General features: G+C 48.8%; 1 protein-coding gene across 1 annotated transcript; it reads left to right on the forward strand.

The window, feature by feature from the left end:
* Positions 1-10,574: 10,574 nt before the first annotated feature.
* On the forward strand, positions 10,575-14,656 carry LOC142595886 (E3 ubiquitin-protein ligase RBBP6-like). Its single transcript, XM_075724736.1, has 3 exons — positions 10,575-10,740; positions 12,809-12,908; positions 14,599-14,656. The coding sequence occupies exons 1-3, from the start codon at positions 10,575-10,577 to the stop codon at positions 14,654-14,656; spliced, it is 324 nt and encodes a 107-aa protein (XP_075580851.1).
* Positions 14,657-17,934: the final 3,278 nt, after the last annotated feature.

Genomic DNA, 17,934 nt, shown 5'->3' on the forward strand with positions numbered 1-17,934 from the left:
ACTGTTTGATAGCATTTAATAATAAAAATAGAAATCACAGCATGAACTTGTCTGTAACTAGACACTTTAGAGAGGCAAAACAGACAACCCAGACTTAAGACAAATGGCGGTATATTAAGACAATGTAATAAAAACATATGGAAGAGTAGACAAATAAACTTGAGAGAGACATTCAGAACTGCATATCCCGTGTTTCACAAGTATTCCCTGACCTGATCATCTTCCACCAAGGGTACCTCTTCCTTGCTCCAGCCTTTCCACTTGCTCTCTGGGACCTGGCACTCCTGAAGGCTGCTCTTGCTAGTAAAGGCTGAGCCAGACAAGGCATTCAGTACCTCCGCTTTTTGCACGTCTGTGGAACCAGGTCCCCTGTCTCGTTGAGCAAGGGGCCCACAGTTTCCCTCGGCTGCTTTTTGTCTCCTGCGTACTTAAGAAGCTCTCCTGGCTATCTTTGACATCCCTGCCCAGATTCAATTCCGTCTGGGCTTTGGCTTTCCTGACTTGGTCCCTGGACGCTCGGACAATGTTTCCATCTTTCTCCCAGGACTCCTGGCCTTGCTTCCACCCTCTGTAAGCTTCGTCTTGCATACAATCATGGAATCGGAATCATTTAGGTTGGCAAAGACCCTTAAGATCATTGAGTGCAACTGTTAACCTAGCACTGCCAAGGCACCACTAAAGCAGGTCCCTAAGCGCCACCTCTACATGGCTTTTAGATACCTCCAGCGATGGGAGGAGATGGATGAGGAGAAACTGGAGGAAAACATGAAGGAGGAGGAGGAGGAGGAGAAGGAGGAACACAAGAAGGAAGATGAGGATAAGGAGGATGAAAAGATAGGACAAGGATGAAAAGGAACAATGAGGAGGAGAAAGATGAGAAATGAGCAAGAGGAGGAAGAAGAGGAGGTGGAGGAGGAACAGGAGGAGAAGAAATAGGAAAAGGAAGAGGCATAAGAAGAGGAAGAGCAGGATGAGAAAAAGGAGAAGAAAGAAAGGAGGATGGCGACAGGAGGATAAGGGGGAAGAGGAAGAAGGAAAGGAAGAGGAGGAATAAGAGGAATAAAATTAAGAAGAGTAGGAGGAGAAGGAAGAAGAGGAAGAACAGGATGATGAAGAGGAGGAAGAAAAAGAGGAATATGAGGTAGGAGAAGAAGAGGAGGAGGAAGGAGGAAGGAGAAGGAAGAGGAGGAAGTAGAAGAAGAGGAGAAGCTGGAAAAAGAACAGAAGGAACAGCAGGAGGAGGGTAAGACCAGGAGAGTAAACAGAACAACAGAGTAAGAGGAAGCAGAGGAAGAAAAACAGAAGGGAATAGGAGGAGGATGAGTTGGAGGAGGAGGAGGAGAAGGAGGGGTATCAGGAGAAGGACTATGAAGAACAAGAAGACGAGGAAGACAATGAACATGCAGAGGATAAACATGCAGAGGCATATGAGGAGACAGAGGAGAAAGAGAAGGAGAACGAGGAAGAGGAAGAAGAGGTGGAGGATGACAAGGAGGCTGAAGAACAGGAGTCAGAGGAAGAACAAGAGGAGAAGGAAGAACAGCAAGAAGAGGAAGAGGAGGAGGAGAAGGAAGAGAAGGAGGAGGAGGGAGGAGGAGGAAGAACGGGAGGAGGAACAGCAGTAGGAGGAACAACAGGAGGAGGAAGAACAAGACGAAGAGCAACAACAGGAGGAGGAAGAAGAACAGCAGGAGGAGGACGACGACTATGACAAAAAACCAGACGAGGAGGAGCAGGAGGAGAAGGAAAAGGAGGAGGAAGAACAGGGAAGAGGAAGAGGAGGAGGAAACACCTCCAAATTCACTCTAGAGCGTCAGCACATCAAAGTTCTTGGATGGAGCACCTGCTGCATCCATTTGTCCATGGGGATCCACTAAATCCAAGCTTACTGGTGAAGCCACTACTCACAGGAGTTGCTCCACATCATGGCCATCACTCCTCTCGGGAACAGATGGGAAAGCTCTGCATGACAAAGGCTGTCAGGACGTGCTCCAGAAGCAGAAGACCACTGCAAGAAGATCCCCGTCACCTAATCGCACAGAAATAATTCCAGCTCAGTGAAACAATTATTGAAAATGAAACACACAGAACAGCATCCACCATCAAAACTCTTTCAGTCGTAGTTTTAACTGCCGCAGAGCTGCAGGCTGGCGACCTTACCATCACCGTCACAGGACCCCAAAAGAAATGCTAACTGGCAAACAGTAACTCTGCCCACAGCCCGTATCTCTCCAGCCTTCAGAGGCAGAATAGCTCAGCCCACAGCTCTGCAGGTACAGACCAGCCCAGGCTTACAGCCTGTGTCTGCCTACTCCATCATCTGCCCAGAAAGTCAAATCAGCGGCTCCCGTCACGCAGCTCCCCCTGCCCAGGGCTGGGGCTGGCAGCACAGACAGGCCTGCATTTTGGGAAAGCCTTGGGGCCCAGAGCAATTCCCGGGCAGCTCCCTCCCCGGGCAGGCCCAGCCCCCAGCAGAGCCCTGAGGGAGGGCAGGGCTGTGCACAGCCCTTGCGCTGCTGAGAGAACAGCCCCAGGGCCATGGCCCTTCTCGCAGGCCGTCTCTCCGCAGGCCCAGTGTCCCGGCGGGCTGAGGAGCCGCTGCGGGCTGGGGGGCAGCGGGCGCAGGGCAGCCCTGGGAGGAGAGGCGCGGGCTGCCTGTGCCCGCCTGGCAACAGCCACGCCATTGGCCACAGCTGAGCCAATGAGCGGAGCCGGAGGCGGCCTGTCAGTCCCAGGCAGCCTGGGGCGGGGCCGGAGGGGGCAGAGGCCGAGCAGCCTGAGGAGAAATGGGGGGGGGGAGCGGGGAGCTGCGGGGGCGGGAGGAGGAGAAGAAGGAGGAGGAGGAGAAAGAGAAGGAGAAGGAGAAGGAGAAGGAGAAGGAGAAGAAAGAGGAGGAGGAGAAGGAGAAGAAAGAGGAGAAGGAGAAGGAGAAGGAGAAGGAGAAGGAGAAGGAGAAGGAGAAGGAGAAGGAGAAGGAGAAGGAGGAGCAGGAGCAGGTATCTCCCTGTGCGGGTGGGCCTGGGGACAGGGACCTGGCGACCTCAGTGCCCTGGGCCCCAGCATGGCCCAGCTCCCCAGCCCAGCCCCGAGTGCTCAGCCCCAGGGCCAAGGCCACAGGCAGGGTCCGAGCGGCTCCTGCTGCTGCCCCGAGGGTCGCCAGCCCGCGCCCTGAGAGCTGGAGGTGGGTGTCTGATGTGCGCAGGGCAGGGGAAGGCGGAGTGGCCTCCTCTCCAAGAGACGGCTGCAGGCTGTGGAGCGGGCGTGCTGTGGTGGGGACAGAGCAGGTGCCTTTGCTGTCCCCAGGCCTGCACGTGGGTCTCGTGCTCATGGTCGGCCCCACCTCTGTTGACAGCCTTTGATAAAGAAATGTGCTGCCTGCAAAAGGCCTGCCCTTGGGCCTAATCCTGCACCCTAACATTGGCATCACCTTGCAGGGTGGCCAGGAGTGGGGAGAAAAGCCCGGCTGGGAGGAAAACAACTGCCCAGCTTTGGGTTTTTTCTTGGTTTGCTTGTTGGTTTTGCTTTCAAAATAATACTATTTAGGCTCTAAATACAACCTGCAAGGAAAAAGGTAGCAGGCGTACCAGGCTGGCCACATTTCAAGCCTGAATGCATTCAACAGCTGCACAAACCACCGCTCGCTCCCGCTGTGCACGCTCCACCACCTGCCTGCAGGTACAGGCAGCCGCCCTGTTTCTTGAGCACTCTCCAGGAGCGGCACCACCAGGCATCTCAAAAAACCCTCCTGCCTGCAAAACCTTGAGCAGGGGTTAATGGGGGACAATTTCTCCTCTCTTCAGGCCTGCTGGTTAAAGACTCGTCCATGGAGAGATGGCTCAGGACCACAGCAGGGCCAGCGGTGCTGCTTTCTGGATGCCATGGTGGCGATGGGCAGAGGGACCGGTTGTCAAATCCCAGGTCTGGGTACCCATGTGGGGTGTGAGGGTCCCCCCTGCCTGGCTTTTCCCAGCAAAGTCGCAGCCGGTGCTGTCCCCGTGCTGCAGCCCCGGGGCCAAGGCTGAAGGAGCCGGGCATTTCTGTGGGTGCTGCACCCTGCCGGGCCCCAGCGCCGTCCGCCCTGGGCTTCCCCCGCTGTTCTCTCCATCTCTGCTTTCTGCCAGGGCCGGGGCACCGCAGAATGTCTTGCCCGCTCCCCACAGCCGTCCTGACCCACGTCTGCAGCTTGTACGCTGTGTCCACAGCACCCAGCGTGTGATTTGGGGGTGGCAGGTCTCTCTTGTGGCACCCTGGGAATGGGGACAAAGCAAACGCCATCGCTCTCTTTTGCTCTTTGTCCCCAGGGTGAGCAAGCGGAGATGTCCCGTGTGCTGGAGAGCGTCCTGCAGGGAGGTGACAGCGGATTGCAGAGCCGCGCTGAGACCCGCCTGACAGCCAAGGCGCGCGGTGGCCGCAGAGCAGCCCAGGTGAGCTGGTTCTCTTGGAGGCCCCCAGAGCAGCCACGGCTGCCCCGAGGGGTCTTGCGGGGTGATGGGGTCATCTGCCTGGTGGCTGTGGCACAGAAACGATGAGCTGAAGCCCCGTGGTCATGGCTGGCCGGGTCAAAGACTCCGAGTGCCTCAGCCTTTCCCCCCAGGGGCGTTTAAGCTGGGCACTTTTCCAGGGTGTGAAGATGGATGGTGGTGATGTCCTGGTGGCTCTGTCTCACTCCCACTTCAAAGTTGTGATGTCCGAGATCCAGGGCCACGTGAAGGCCCTGGCAGAGATCTCCAGGGAGTTTGTGTTCCGTTTTCTGGTATTGTAGGGCTACAATGTGCTAGGGTTATGGGGTGACAGGGTTATGGTATGCCAGAGTTTAAGTGAGTTACAATTAAAGCGTGTTACTGTTATGGAGAGAATCTGGGTTTGTTGGCCCTGGGTTCCTGGGGTTATGTTATTTTTAGCTTACCTTGTGTTCTGTGTGGTCTTTTTTTGTGGCAAGTCTTTTTTTTCAGCTTGTTTGCCTTTTTAGGGTTTGGAAAGGGGCCTTTGGTTTGTGTGCGATGTTTCTTCTGGTTGTTTTTTGCTGTTCTGGTGGATTGTGCTGTGTTTTCTGTCTTGAAAGCATCATTTCTGGTGTAATATGTCCACTTCATGTCAGGCAGTGTCCCTTCTGGTGCGGTCTGCCTCATTTCTGGTGAGTCGGTAGCTGTGTTGGTAGGTAGGTGGGCAGGGAGGTCCATGTGGTCCATGGAGCATGACTGCCAGCGACTAACGGGCAGTTCTGGGGAGGGGTGAGAGGGCTTCTGGCCCATGGGTAATGACTGGCAGAGGACTAAGTGTGCTTCGAGCTTGTGTGGACTTCCAAATGCATGGTCATTTCTCGTGCCTTGAGGAAGAGCCCTGGGAAGACACCAGCCACACAGAAGGACAAGGGTTTCCCCAAGGGTACGTGGCTTTTTGGTTTTTGCTTTTGAGTAAGCACCCTGTAAAGAGGCTGCTGTCATTAATTTTAGTGACATTTTGTCAAGTCCTAGACTGAGTTTCATGTGACTTGAAGCATTGCTGACAAAATGGTGGAGGTTTGTGTGGGTGTTGTGGATGCTTCAGGTTTGAACGCCTGCTCGTGGTGGTGACTGCATGCAGTCCTTAGCTCCTGTCTCAAGGCACAACGTGTGCTTAGGGCGAGGTTCATCATCCATGCTAGTGGATGTGAATCTGTATTTCAGATAGATTTCTTGATCGTTTTGGATAGTGGGGGGTGAATTTCTTGTCAGATCTGATTCCAGCATCCTTGGTTTTGCATCTTCACGTGGCTGGCAAAGAGCTGGTAGGAGGAGTGGGAGAAGGGTCAGTGGTGCCGTTTCCACATTGACCGCTTGTGCTGGAGTTATCAGGGTTCTCTTCCATCTGTGGTTTCTTTGCAGGCATCTCTTGAAGCCACTTGTCTGTTTTGTGAGGGGTAGTGGACTTAACGGGAGACCTGCTTTAACTTTTTTTGGTTGTTCTTGCATTCTTTGGCAATATCTACTTAAAAGTCTACTTCAGGAAAAGAAGAAGAACTCACTTTGGGTTTCTGTGTCTGCCTGAAAGGACTAAGCTGATGACAGAGAGAACTGATGTGAAGAGCCATTTTTTGGCGATATTGGGTGCCCCATCTGACTTGTCTGTCTTTCCCTGTGGGTAGGGTGGTGGTTTGCGCATGGCACTGCTCTGTGCTGCTGGGTCCACGTCCCTGTTGGTTGCCAGATGCAAGGCAAAGGGCTTATTCTCGTTAAAAATGACTTGTCTAATTTCAGAAATTGTCTGCATAGAGTTAAAGATGAAAGTCTTCCTCATCTCTTTGTGCACTAGTAGAGAAGCGGTGGGGGGTTTTCAGGGCAGTGCCTGTGAACGAGCCTTTAGGAGATGCTGTCCCTTGACCCTCAGATGGGGCAGTGAAGAGTTTGAGAAAGTTGTGGGTGTTTTGGTGTTCACCAAAGCAGGTTTGTTTTTTTTTTTTTGTAGCTTATATTTCTTATGTAGGAGAGCTGTGAGGCTGGGAGGACAGACTGTGGGTAGGAGGAAATGTGCTTAGTTACATATCAAAGGAAGATAAAATAAATATCTGAGTAAGGGTCAGTGTAGCCATTCAGAGCTCTGGATGTTTAAATGTGGACCTACACTTTTACCACAATGGATTTGCTTACACTTTTTCTTCTCTTCTAGTTCATGCGTGGGTACAGGAAAGAAGGCAGCAAACGTATACAGTGGCTCAAATCCCTTTTTCTTGCTGGCCATAAAGGTGCCTCTCACTGGGAGCTTGAGAAGGACACCGTGTTACAATTCTTGATTCCTTATATGCAGTCTTAAGGCTACTCACATATCTGTTTTTACAGTCTAAAAAAGATCTTGGCTGTGGCCATGTGGTTGCCTGTTAGCATTCACTTTTGAGTATTTGTTCACGTGAACCCCTGTGCAAGAACGCTTAATGCATATTTCCTAGCTGAGTTGGCACTCTTTTGGTGCAACTTTGCTGCTTTCAGCTGGTTTCCGTCTGGTTTCTTCTAACAGTAGAGCCACTTGTATAGGCGAGGTCACGGTCGGTCAAGTTCTCTCGCGCATGTCTTTGAAGCCATCTTTACATAGGAGCTTTTCTTATGTACCGCAATGTGCTGGTCAGCTTTTTCACCCGAGCTAGTTCAAAGCCTGCGCAGCATGACGTAACCACTGCCTGACGAGCTTTCTTTATATCCCATGGGAGCTCGATGGCGATAATGCCATTTCTAGCTTTCCCTGGGAGACAGGGAGGAGCAGAGCTCCTGTATCACAGCTTGGCTTGGTCTGGGAAGGCAAACTGAAAAGCACGTGGCGGTCACAGACACTTCTGTCCTGGGCCGTGAGCTGTGCAGATGCCAGCAGAAAGCTCTGGGAACACTTTGCACACAGGCCAAGGCGTTCCTGCTGCTACCCCAAGTGTCGCCAGCCCGAGCCCTGACATCTGGAGACCGATGTTTGATGGCAGCAGGGCAGGGGAAGGCAGAGTTGCCTCCTCTGCGACAGGAGGCTGCCAGCTTTGGAGCAGGCATGCTGTGGTGGGGTCAGACCAGGTGCCTTTGCTGTCTTCTGTCCTTCCTGTGGGTCTCGTGCTCATGGACAGCCCCATCTCTGTTGACAGCCTTTGATAAATGGGGATTTGGAGGAGCGGAAGTTGTTTCTCCCTCCTGGGAGTGGGGAGCGTTCCTGCTTGGATGCAGCTCCCTTGGCAGATGCTTGTGCTCATCTCTCGTCCCCGAGGTCTGATTTGTGCCTTTCCCCCCACCCAGGCTGTGTTGCTGGCTCTTGTGAAATGGGGGTGCCGAGGGCGGATGGTTTTACCACAGCTGGGAAGTTCCAGTCAAGCTGTCAGGGAGGGTTTCTTCCTGGTTCTTGCGGTTACAGGTTTTCAAAGAACCCAGCAAAGAGGTTTTCCAAGGAAACGTGGCCAAGGCAAGTGCAGGGTTGAGCTCTGCTTGCTGTCAGTGTGGATTGTGTCTGTGCTCGGCCAGGCACGCAGGAGCTTTCAGATGAGGAATGGGACTATTCCAGGGTGAAGTGAGCAGTCAGGATCCAAAGTGTGTTCTGTGTAAGGCAATCGGGTGGCAATGTGCAGTTGGAGCCTTCTTGTTTGCTTACCCTTTGATTTCAGTGCTGTCCTCTAGTCCGAATCTTGCAGTGTTTTTGCTGAGGCGTAAAAATTAAAGGGATAAAGCAGATCATCCTCGCCCACGCACGCACCTTCCCCCCAGCTCCAGGTGAACAGCCAAAATCTCTGTGGGTACGTTGTTTTATGAAATGTGTATCAGATATCCAGCATCAGGGGAGTTGTGTACAGCGAATGGCTGCAGGTGCCTGGGGCTTGCTGGTGTCACCTGGAAGGGAAAAAGGGAGCAAAGGTGACCATGGGGACTTGTTACCAAGTACGTTTATTTGTAATCTCTCATTGTACGTTGCTGTATGTGTGCCTTGCAACATTTAGCTCGCAGTACTTCCTCCTCTCCTCCCCCTCTTCCTCCTCCCGATCGTCTTCCTCCACCTCCTGTTCCTACTCCTCTTCATTGTCATCCTTTTACCCTTCTTCTCCTCCTCTCTGTCCTCCTGTTTGTCATTGCTGTAGTTGTCCTCATCCTCCTCCTCTTCCTCCCCCTTCCTCCCACTCCTCCTCCACAACTTCATCCTAATCCTCCTTCTCCTGTTAGTTGTCCTTATTCTCTTTTTCATCCTCTTGCTCACCTTCTTCTTGTTTCTCCTCCTTCTTCTTCTCTTTCTCCCCCACCTCCTCCACGGCCTCCTCTTTGTTCTGTTCGTCTGTTCATCCTGTATGTCATCCTCCTCTTCCTTCTCTTCATCTTCCTCCTCCTCATCGTCCCATTCCTCTTCATTTTCCTTCTCCTTTTCCTTCCTCCTCCTCCTCTTCCTGCCCCTCTACCCCCTCCTTCTCGTCCTTCTCCTCTTCCTCCTCTTTTTTCCTCTTCTTTCTCATGTTTGTCCTCCTCCTCCTCCTGTTCTGTGTCTTGTTCCCCTATCTTCTGCTCCTCCTCCTGCTCCTCCTTCTTCTCTTCCTATTCTTCCTCCTGCTCCTGGTGCCACCTGTTCCTCTTCTGACTGTTCCTCGTGTTCCTCCTCCACCTCTTCTTTCTCCTCCTCTCACTCCTCCTCATGTTTGTCCTCCTCCTCCTGTTCTGTGTCTTGTTCCTCCTTGTTCTCATTCTCCTTCTGTGTTCCTCATCCCCTTCATCCCCTTCCTCCTCCTCCTGCTGTCCATCAGTTCATCCTGTTTGTCTTCCTTCTTGTTCTCCTCCTCCTGTTTGTCCTCCTGTTAATTCTCTGTGATGGGATCATCACAACCTGGTTGGTTGGGTGCCTGGGAATCGGTGATAGATGAAGGGATTCCCCGTTTAGAAGCAGCTTTCCACATGCCCTTTTCTTGTGTCAATGTGAGAAAAACGACATGCTGACAGTGGGGGTTTTAAAAGGTTTGTGGGTTGGAGAGAGCAGGGAAATGAGCTCATTCCACTGGGCACTCTGTCCTGTGCTGCTAAAAGGTGGTCTCGGGCTAATCGATTCTGTGTTACCATTTGTGGTGATAAGTTGATTTCTTCCTGTAGGGCTGTAATACTCCCTGCGGTTTCATTAATGGCTTTTTCTAGTTCTCTTGACACATTTGCAGTAGCTCGCTCTAGTTTTGCAACCCCTAAGCATGGGATAAAAGCTGTTACAGACAGGGGGAACGTAGTGCCACGTGCCATCAGAGGGCTGTAACACTTTCTCCCGTAGCTATCAGTAGCTGGGAGCTCCAGAGGCAGAAGAGATGCTGGTTCTAACCTGTGCGGAAGGTATTAATGCACTTAGAATCCCCTTTTCACCTCAGATGGAGGGTAAATCCTGAAATGCCCTTTCTTCACCTATCCAATATGGCCCTAGTGCTTGTGCAAATAGGGCAGTCTGATCTTCAAAGGAGTCTGAATGATGCAAATGATTTCCTGTGCAAGGGTTAGCATGTGCCGGATTGGGCTGTTCAGGTAAACCAGTGAGGTTGGGACCCAGAGGAGATGGCTCAGAGCATCAGGATCCTCTAGGCCCGTAGTGGCAGCCAAGTACCATTACCTTTAGTTTGATTGTGGCTTCCTGCAGAACAGCAAGTGAATCTCTCTGCGAACATCCACGTTGTCTGGCAGCGTGCAGGGCCGGATGAACTCCCTCCAGGAAGAAATGGCCAGCGTGATGGGTTTGAATGGGTTTCACGTAAGGGCTTCTGGAGAATCTCCCTTGCCCACTCAGTGGATGTGGTAGATGGGAAGGTTTGGAGGAATGTGTGGAGGAATGGCGATTGCCTTTAGGGAGAGCTCAGGGTTAGGAGGAAGAGGGCGGGGCCGCCGTGCCCCCATGACGCGCGCCTTTTGTCATAATGCGCTGGGTGAGGTGAGGCGCTGGCGGCAGCCCGTGCACTTGTCGTCCAGGAAAGCCCTGGGTGGAACGCTGAGGCCGGGCGCCCGAGTGGCCGTAGCGAGCGGTCGGGCCTGGGAGCGCTGCGTGCGAGAGAGGGAGCGGAGGAGGAGCCGGGGCCGCGGGGGCCTCTCCCCATCGTGTGGCCGCCCGGCCGGGCTGCAAGGAGGAGCATGTCGTGCGTCCACTACAAGTTCTCCTCCCAGCTGAGCTATGATACGGTCACCTTCAGCGGCCTCCACATCCCCCTGTGCGACCTCAAGCGCCAGATCATGGGCCGCGAGAAGCTGAAGGCGGCCAACTGCGACCTGCAGATCAGCAACGCCCAGACCAGCGAAGGTGCGTGGGGGTGGTGGGCGCGGGGCCTTGGGCACCTAAAGCTGCCTGTTTATCTGCAGATGTGTCCTGGTTTTGTCTGGGCCAGAGTTGGTTTTCTCCCTAGTAGCTGGTGTGGTGCTGTGGTTTGGATTTAGCATGAGAATAATGTTGATAGCACACTGATGTTGTAGTTGTTGCTCAGGAGTGTTTGTGGCAGTCAAGGACTTTTCCGCTTCCCATGCTCTGCCGGGTGCAGAAGAAGCTGTGAGGGGGCAGAGCTGGGAGAGCTGACCCAAACTGGCCGGAGGGCTGTTCCATACCATAGGGTGTCATGCTCAGTATAGAAAGTGGGGGGAGTTGGCTGGGGGGCAGCGATCGCTGCTCGGGGACGGGGTGGGCATCGGTCGTCAGGTGGTGAGCAACTGCGTTGTGCATCACTTTGTGCTTTGTATGTTCTTTTATCATTAGTAGAAGCGGTATTACTATTTCTCTTCCTCTGCTGTCCTATTAAACTGCCGTTATCTCAACCCATGGTTTTTACCTTTTTTCCCCCCCAATTCTCTCCCCCATCCCCACGGGGTGTGGAGGGAGGGTGAGCAAGTGGCTGTGTTGCTTAGTTGCCAACTGGGGTTAAACCACGACAAGATATTTAAACTATGTTCAGGAGAATGTCTGTGAAGAGACTTAAGAGCACACTGTTAGGGGTCCTAGGAATGCCATTGGATTGCATGGCACGCGTAGGTAGAGATCCATTTCAGAAGTCTTGTAGTTTTCTACTACTGTTGAATGAAATTGTCAAGAGCTTTTGAAAAATGGTTACTTTGCCTGAAGGGCTTTGCTGCAGAAGGGTCTGTGAATGTTGTCTTGGGTTGCTAAGGTACTGTCAGCTTCACACATGCCAGCAGGCTGAGTGGCCAACTGGCTGGCGTCACTACTGGAATGGTTGGGTCTGTGTCAAACAGAGCCTTAAAACCAGACTGATGGATGGTCCTAAATGTGATGGAGCCCAATTCTTATCCCCAGGAGAAAAAATGTGGCCGAACATGTGGCTTTTCTTATAGCAGGTGAGGAACAGAAAGCAAAGTTTTAGAAGAAAAAGTGATGCTCATAAAGATGTTCCCCCGTAAAGTGTTACTCTAATGTATATCATACCAGTTTTACAAAGTGTGTTGCTTTGTTTTTCATACGTAATCAGAATCTGGTGAAGAAAAAGTGTCTGCTTCCCTAGGTTCTGTTAAGCGTGGTGTTCCCTAAAGGTGAGGTTAAAGAAGGAATATTTTTGCTTGAAATGCATAACCATGAATTTCAGTTTTTATTCATCAGATGTAGATGCTTAAACTCACTAGAAGTAAACAGGATTTTAAATGTCAGTGGAAAAAAATGATATGATGGACTCTTTTGAAGATCTGGAAAGGCAAACTGGATGGTTGAGACCTATTTTGAATGTCGGGGGGGCAGGGGTGTCCTCTTCCATGCTTCCTCTAGAGGCGTGTTCTATAAAGGCAGAATTCCCTTCAAAAAGCCTGCACTCAGGAATGATGCATTTCAACTTGCCGCCTCCTCTTAATTTGATCTGAACTTCTTGACCTGTCTTTTAGAATGGATGTTCTCACAATGTTGTGGAAGAACTGTGAACTGCAGAGCTCAGGATTCCTGAGTGCTCTTTCCTGCCCTGTAACATTCTGACTCCAACCCCTTGGAGCATGTGCTATTCTGCTTCTCAGGCAAGAGACAACAAACCAACAACCAAACAACAAACCCCAGCTGGGACCTGACCTGGTCTTAGTGCAGATGGCAGGCTGTCTTCTGTGTTCTGTCAGTCCTGAGTGACCTTGGAGACCAGTGTGCTGCTGGCATTCAAACTGTTTTAAATGAATGGAAAAGATTTTGCTGCTTGTGTGTGATTATCAAACCTGAAGACTTCTAGGAATGTCCCATTAGTGTGTTGAGACGATAAAAGTGCAGTGTTACATAGAAAGCTTTGCTTTCATCCCTGTGAAGGGATTGCCTGAAGTGCTATGTCATTACATAGTAATAGACATTCTTACAAATTGACTAATGTCTTTTTCCATATTTGTGTTGTTTTCAGAATACACAGATGCTAATGCGCTGATTCCAAAGAACTCATCAGTGATCGTTCGAAGAATCCCTGCTGGAGGAGTCAAAGGCACCAGCAAAACCTATGTTGTGTAAGTATCCATACAGCATTGTACCCTTTGTTAGGGCTTTCAGTGTGTTAGCTGGTTTTGTGGATATTAGTTTACAGAGGCATTCCGATTGCATCTTTGTTGTTAAAGGTGCTGTTAATTTTGGTTGTCATGGGGTAGATTGTAATGTATCTGTCCCAAAGTCGACTGGGACATGGGGTTTGAACTGGAGCAATGGTAACTTTTAAGATGATTCTCTTGGGCTTCTTCTTGGGCTTGATTTTGCTGAGACCCAAGTTGTAGGTGCTGTTTCCTCTACCTGAGTGGTCATTATTAAATCTTCTTGCTTCTATTGCTTTTATAGTGAAGAGAGATATGCACTGTAGTGTGAACTGAGAATTTGTTCCCATGTCAGAAGAGTCTGATTGTTGGGGTTTGACTCTTTCTTGCCTTTGGGGGAGGGAGGGTGGGATATGGCAGGTATTCTTATGCCCCAGGTCTGGGGTTTTGCATCCTAGCTGTAGAGGAAAGAGCAAGGGTTGCCAGCTGGCGAACCATGCAAACAAGAAGTTCCATTCATAAGGGATTTGTATCAGTTTCCTAAAGACAGCGTCCGTTTCAGGCAAGAGAAAAAGAACACTGTCCCAAAGTGTATTGCCTTTTGAGCGAGTACAATGAAGGAATAGTTAATCCTTTCCAAACCTGAAACGCAGGAAGCAGTTTAGCACGTTGCCAACTGTTGCTAGTTCTCTTTCTACATCTGTTTTCACCCTAAGCTGACATCTGTGCTCCAGGTTTTAGTTCTGTATTCCCAAGATTTATGGAGGGCAGATAACTGGGTGTATTGATTAAAATGACAGCCACTCAAATGCCATCCTGCCTACAGCATCATTGCTGTCATTTCTGTATTCACACAGTCCAGTTGTGTATCAGCTGCATTAGCACTGTTTGAATGGTCACGTTTTCCAGCCTTCTTAAAGATAGACCTCTCCACCACAGTTAGTAGGTGTTATTAGCTTGTGGTTTTGCCATGTCCTTCTGATGTGGGTTCCCCATAAATAAAGTATACTGATGAGTTACAGTGTGTCTCGAACAGACAGTACAGCAGCATCCTGGTGCCCATGAAGCAATTGCAAGCAAAACACCCTGAATTTGTGTGGCTCTGCATGTAAACTTTGGGCACATTACTGCAGCAGTTGTTGCAGTGCTTTCAGGCACTACTGAGTAATTCTGGACGCCATGGCGTTGTGCTTATAAACGTGGCCTTGTTTTGGGGGTTAATTGAAGGATGGATGCTCAGTGCTGCCTTGTGAATGCATCCTCCGTTTCTGGTTGGGTGGCACCCTCTCCTGGTATTGTAATGCTGCCCTAAAGTGAGAGGACAGATGCTGCTGGCATCAAAGCTCAACTAAATCCCTGTGTGTGGGGACAAGGAAAGAATGGCACTGCTGTTTTAACGTTGAAAATTAGCCGTGCAGATTAGCTTTTGATTCCTCCAGCTGGAAACATTGCAGAAACTGCTGGTAGAGTGGTTAATGTTTGGGAATGATGAATGCATGCTGTGATGGTGGAGAGGCCTTGAAAATGCGTTACTCGCCTTGCAGTTTGTTCTTGAAGGGAAATGCACGAAGAAACCACTGTGTGGTAATCTACAAGTATTTCCTTGTACTTCCTCATCTTCAGGAGGTACGGGCTCTATTTTAAGTTCTGATCACCTCCATTTCTCTTCCAGAAGTCGAACGGAGCCAGTGAGTGGACCATCAAAACCAGTACGTAAAAACACAATCTGACACTTTTTTCTGCACACTGCACTTAATTCTACACAATGTAGCCTGGTATAAATTTTCCAAACAGTAACTTAATCTGTTTTCCAGTAGAACATAGTATATGTTGTAAATAGAATGTATTTGATTCAGCATCGTAGTGTGTATGTTTGTATCGGTTGTTGTGTGCTTTTGTTCCTTGCAACACAAATTGTCTGGAGTGCATTTTTTGCCATTTTCACATTGTATTACTTAGCTTTTGTATTGAAAGTCTTTTTTTTTTTGCCTAATGTTTTTTGAAAATCCATTATTGTTCAGCTTGGTACTGTTCCTTAGTTCTGATTTGGGGGTTCAAACAAATATGATAAGTCACATATCCCATACATTTTGAGGACAGTTCTGTGCAGCTAAATGATTCCTTTCCATGTCCTTAAATACCTGGGTATTTGTTCCTAAAACTGAATGATTGAAGTGATATTGCTTGGGCCCCTCTGAGTGCATAAATGTCTTTCATAGCTTGCTGTGAATTTAAACATCGTTGCTACACAAAGTGCTATTGTCAAGTTCTGCATTTGATCTTTCCACTTTCTCGGATGAAGCAGTTTAGTTGAATAGTTTGTCTGCAAATGGAAATACCTAAACCCCAGTGTACAAATGTTGGCACAAGTTTAGAGCCTGGTGCATTTGTGGGTGAAATCCCTGTCATTTGTCCCAACCTCTGCCTGCAGTATGCTTTTGGAGCTGGGTGACTTCAGGGTTGGATGCTGCTTCAATTTCGCAGAGGTTAAGCCTGTCTTTAGTGTACCACCATATGATGCTAAACATATGGAGAAGGAATGATGAACTGGAGTGAGGAATCTTTTTCTGCATGTAGAGATCTTTTTTCCCAGAGTCTGCTAAAAACTGCTGCCTTGAATTCTTCCACTGCGTTAGGCGCTAAAGGACAAGAGCGTTTTCCACGGAAGGCTTTTAATCTCTCTTCTGATCCAGTTAGTGACCCCTTGAGGAGAGCTGTTCAGTTTACATTGTGAAATGTTACTCTATGCTTTTGAACAACTTCAGGCACAATAAGCAGTCATTCGAGTGTCTTTCTGCTAAGGTTTTACTGGGGTGAGCTTCACTGCTGCTTGTGGCGTAACAGAATTGAGTATACTGGAAAAGGAGCAAGCGAGGAGTTCCCCTTTTTCCTTGTGGAAAAAGTGCCCTCCAGTCTTAGTTCTCAACAAACACAGCAGTCCATTACGAACCAGTGGCCTGAGGACTTCATTCCTGCAAGCTGTTCCGTAGGGAGCTGGGAGGGAGGAGTGTGGCTGCAATTTATTCTCAGAAATCCCTTTTTAGCTGCAAATTGGCAGCTTCCTTACCCCTGTGACTCTTAAGCAGTTGTGAGCATTTGACAAGGGTCCCTCTCTGAGATAGTCTGGAGCAGTAAGTTGATCTCAGGCGGGTTTGGTGAGTTTGGTTTCTTCTCATTAACCACAGAGGCACTCTGGAGCTGTCACAGGTTTGGACGCTTTTTTGAACAAATGCCGATTACACTGGGTTGGAAATGCCTCTTTCAGTGACACTCAGAGGATATGGTGCAGCCTTTCAGACTGCAGTAGAGGTGAACTATTGCTGTGTTTTGATTGTAGAACTTGAATATGTGTTTAATGTTTTGTGCACAGATCAATGACTCTTCTGGATCTATTTCTCTGGCCCAGCTCATTAAGGTATATCTAGATATATTCTTGTCAAATGCTTAAAACCAAAAGTGTTTGCTTTGTATTTTTAAATCTTATACGGTGATCTATAGCTGGATAACTCTTGTAATGTGAACAGAACTTTAATTTAGATTTTACTAATTTAAAAGTATTTATTTTAACTGTAAAATATGTGCGTATTTTGATACTGTCCTGTAAAGAGTAGTTGCCAGTCTGGGAAGATAGAAGGGGAGTACCTTATCAGCCTCAACGTAATGTTGCCATATTACTCACCTTCAAGACACAAAGAAGCAGCACTGCAGAAGCTGTTTACCGTTTTTCATACGTTTCATTCATGTTGTGTTGGAAACTAACACAACTTTCAGAGAAGAATTATATGGTCTGTAAGTTATGGACATTTCAGGGCGGGTTGCAACAGCCAAACGAGAAGCGTTTCTGGAACATGGACGATTGCGTGGCTATTTTTGAATTTCTAGTCACGATAGTTATAGTTCCGTTCTGTGAATGCTGCAGAGTTTCATACATCGTAGTACATCTACAGTGGACAGCACAATCTAATTTGTTTGAGCGCAGGCTGTGTCAATTGTGTAAATGTACCTGACTGTTTATAGGAATATGCCAATGTGTACGTGTGGCATATTAGCAGATGGGACCTTCTGAAACTGTTGCAGTGCCGTGTTTTGCTGTGGAACTGCTTGCGTTCTGTGCTCAACAATGTGTAGCTTTGCCTGGTGGTTGCACTAGTGATTGCACTTTGTGCAAAGGCGTAGTGCTAGCCAATGGAATGAGTGGTCTTTCGAGTGACAACGATGAGAGAAGGCAGGGCCTAGTGCAGAGGATCTGCTTCTTTCTTCTGAAAATAAAGGCTGGAGTTCATTTCCAAGAAAGAGAAATCTCTTCCCACTCGTAACTTCTTCCCTCACTCACTGCAGAAATTACACTGTGTACCTTTGGCCAAAAAAAAAAAAAGAAAAAAATTAGTTTGGAAGGTATCCACCAGAAGAAATTGGACTCCATTAGTGCTGTGCCTAAATGTGTCCTTGATTCTGTAAACTCATGTGAAGTTTTCCCCTGAAATGTGAAAAACTGTCCAAGTGGTGTAGACATTTCAGCTTTTGAGAACATTTAAAGAAAAATACAGGAAAATAACATAAAGCAGCTCAGAACTGTTACTTGCTCTGACCTCCTGAGTGCAGACTGCCTTAGCATGGAGGCAATGTGTTGTAAAAAGTTTTCCGGTTTGTTATTCCTATGTATTAAATGCCATATTTGAGTTTTGGTCTATTCCTAGGATGCGTTATTTTGTGTTTTGGAAGTGTTCTGTAAACCGTTTGGGTTCAAACAAACTAGTCAAGTATCTGTAAAGTTGTCTGTAAATGTTAATGGCAGTGACTTCATAGATGTTGATCTGGATGATGTTACAGTTGAGAAAAAACTGTCTATATGAATGACTTGACAGATGTTGATGTGAATGATGTTACAGTTGAGAAAAAAACTGTCTATATGAAACAACCATTTAATAAAATACTGAAACTAGATGGTTGCTTTTGTGAATGAATGCATCTAAAAGCAAAAACATGCGCTGTTGATCTGAAAGATAGG

Source organism: Pelecanus crispus, chromosome 23 (genome assembly GCF_030463565.1).
Source record: "Pelecanus crispus isolate bPelCri1 chromosome 23, bPelCri1.pri, whole genome shotgun sequence".
Lineage (NCBI taxonomy): Eukaryota > Metazoa > Chordata > Aves > Pelecaniformes > Pelecanidae > Pelecanus > Pelecanus crispus.

Excerpts from the sequence above, each read along its gene's own strand:
- LOC142595886 (XM_075724736.1), top strand. The coding sequence starts at position 10,575 with ATGTCGTGCGTCCACTACAAGTTCTCCTCCCAGCTGAGCTATGATACG. Across the intron at positions 10,741-12,808 it reads CAACGCCCAGACCAGCGAAG|AATACACAGATGCTAATGCG; the intron begins GTGCGTGGGGGT and ends TGTTGTTTTCAG. Across the intron at positions 12,909-14,598 it reads ACCAGCAAAACCTATGTTGT|AAGTCGAACGGAGCCAGTGA; the intron begins GTAAGTATCCAT and ends TTTCTCTTCCAG.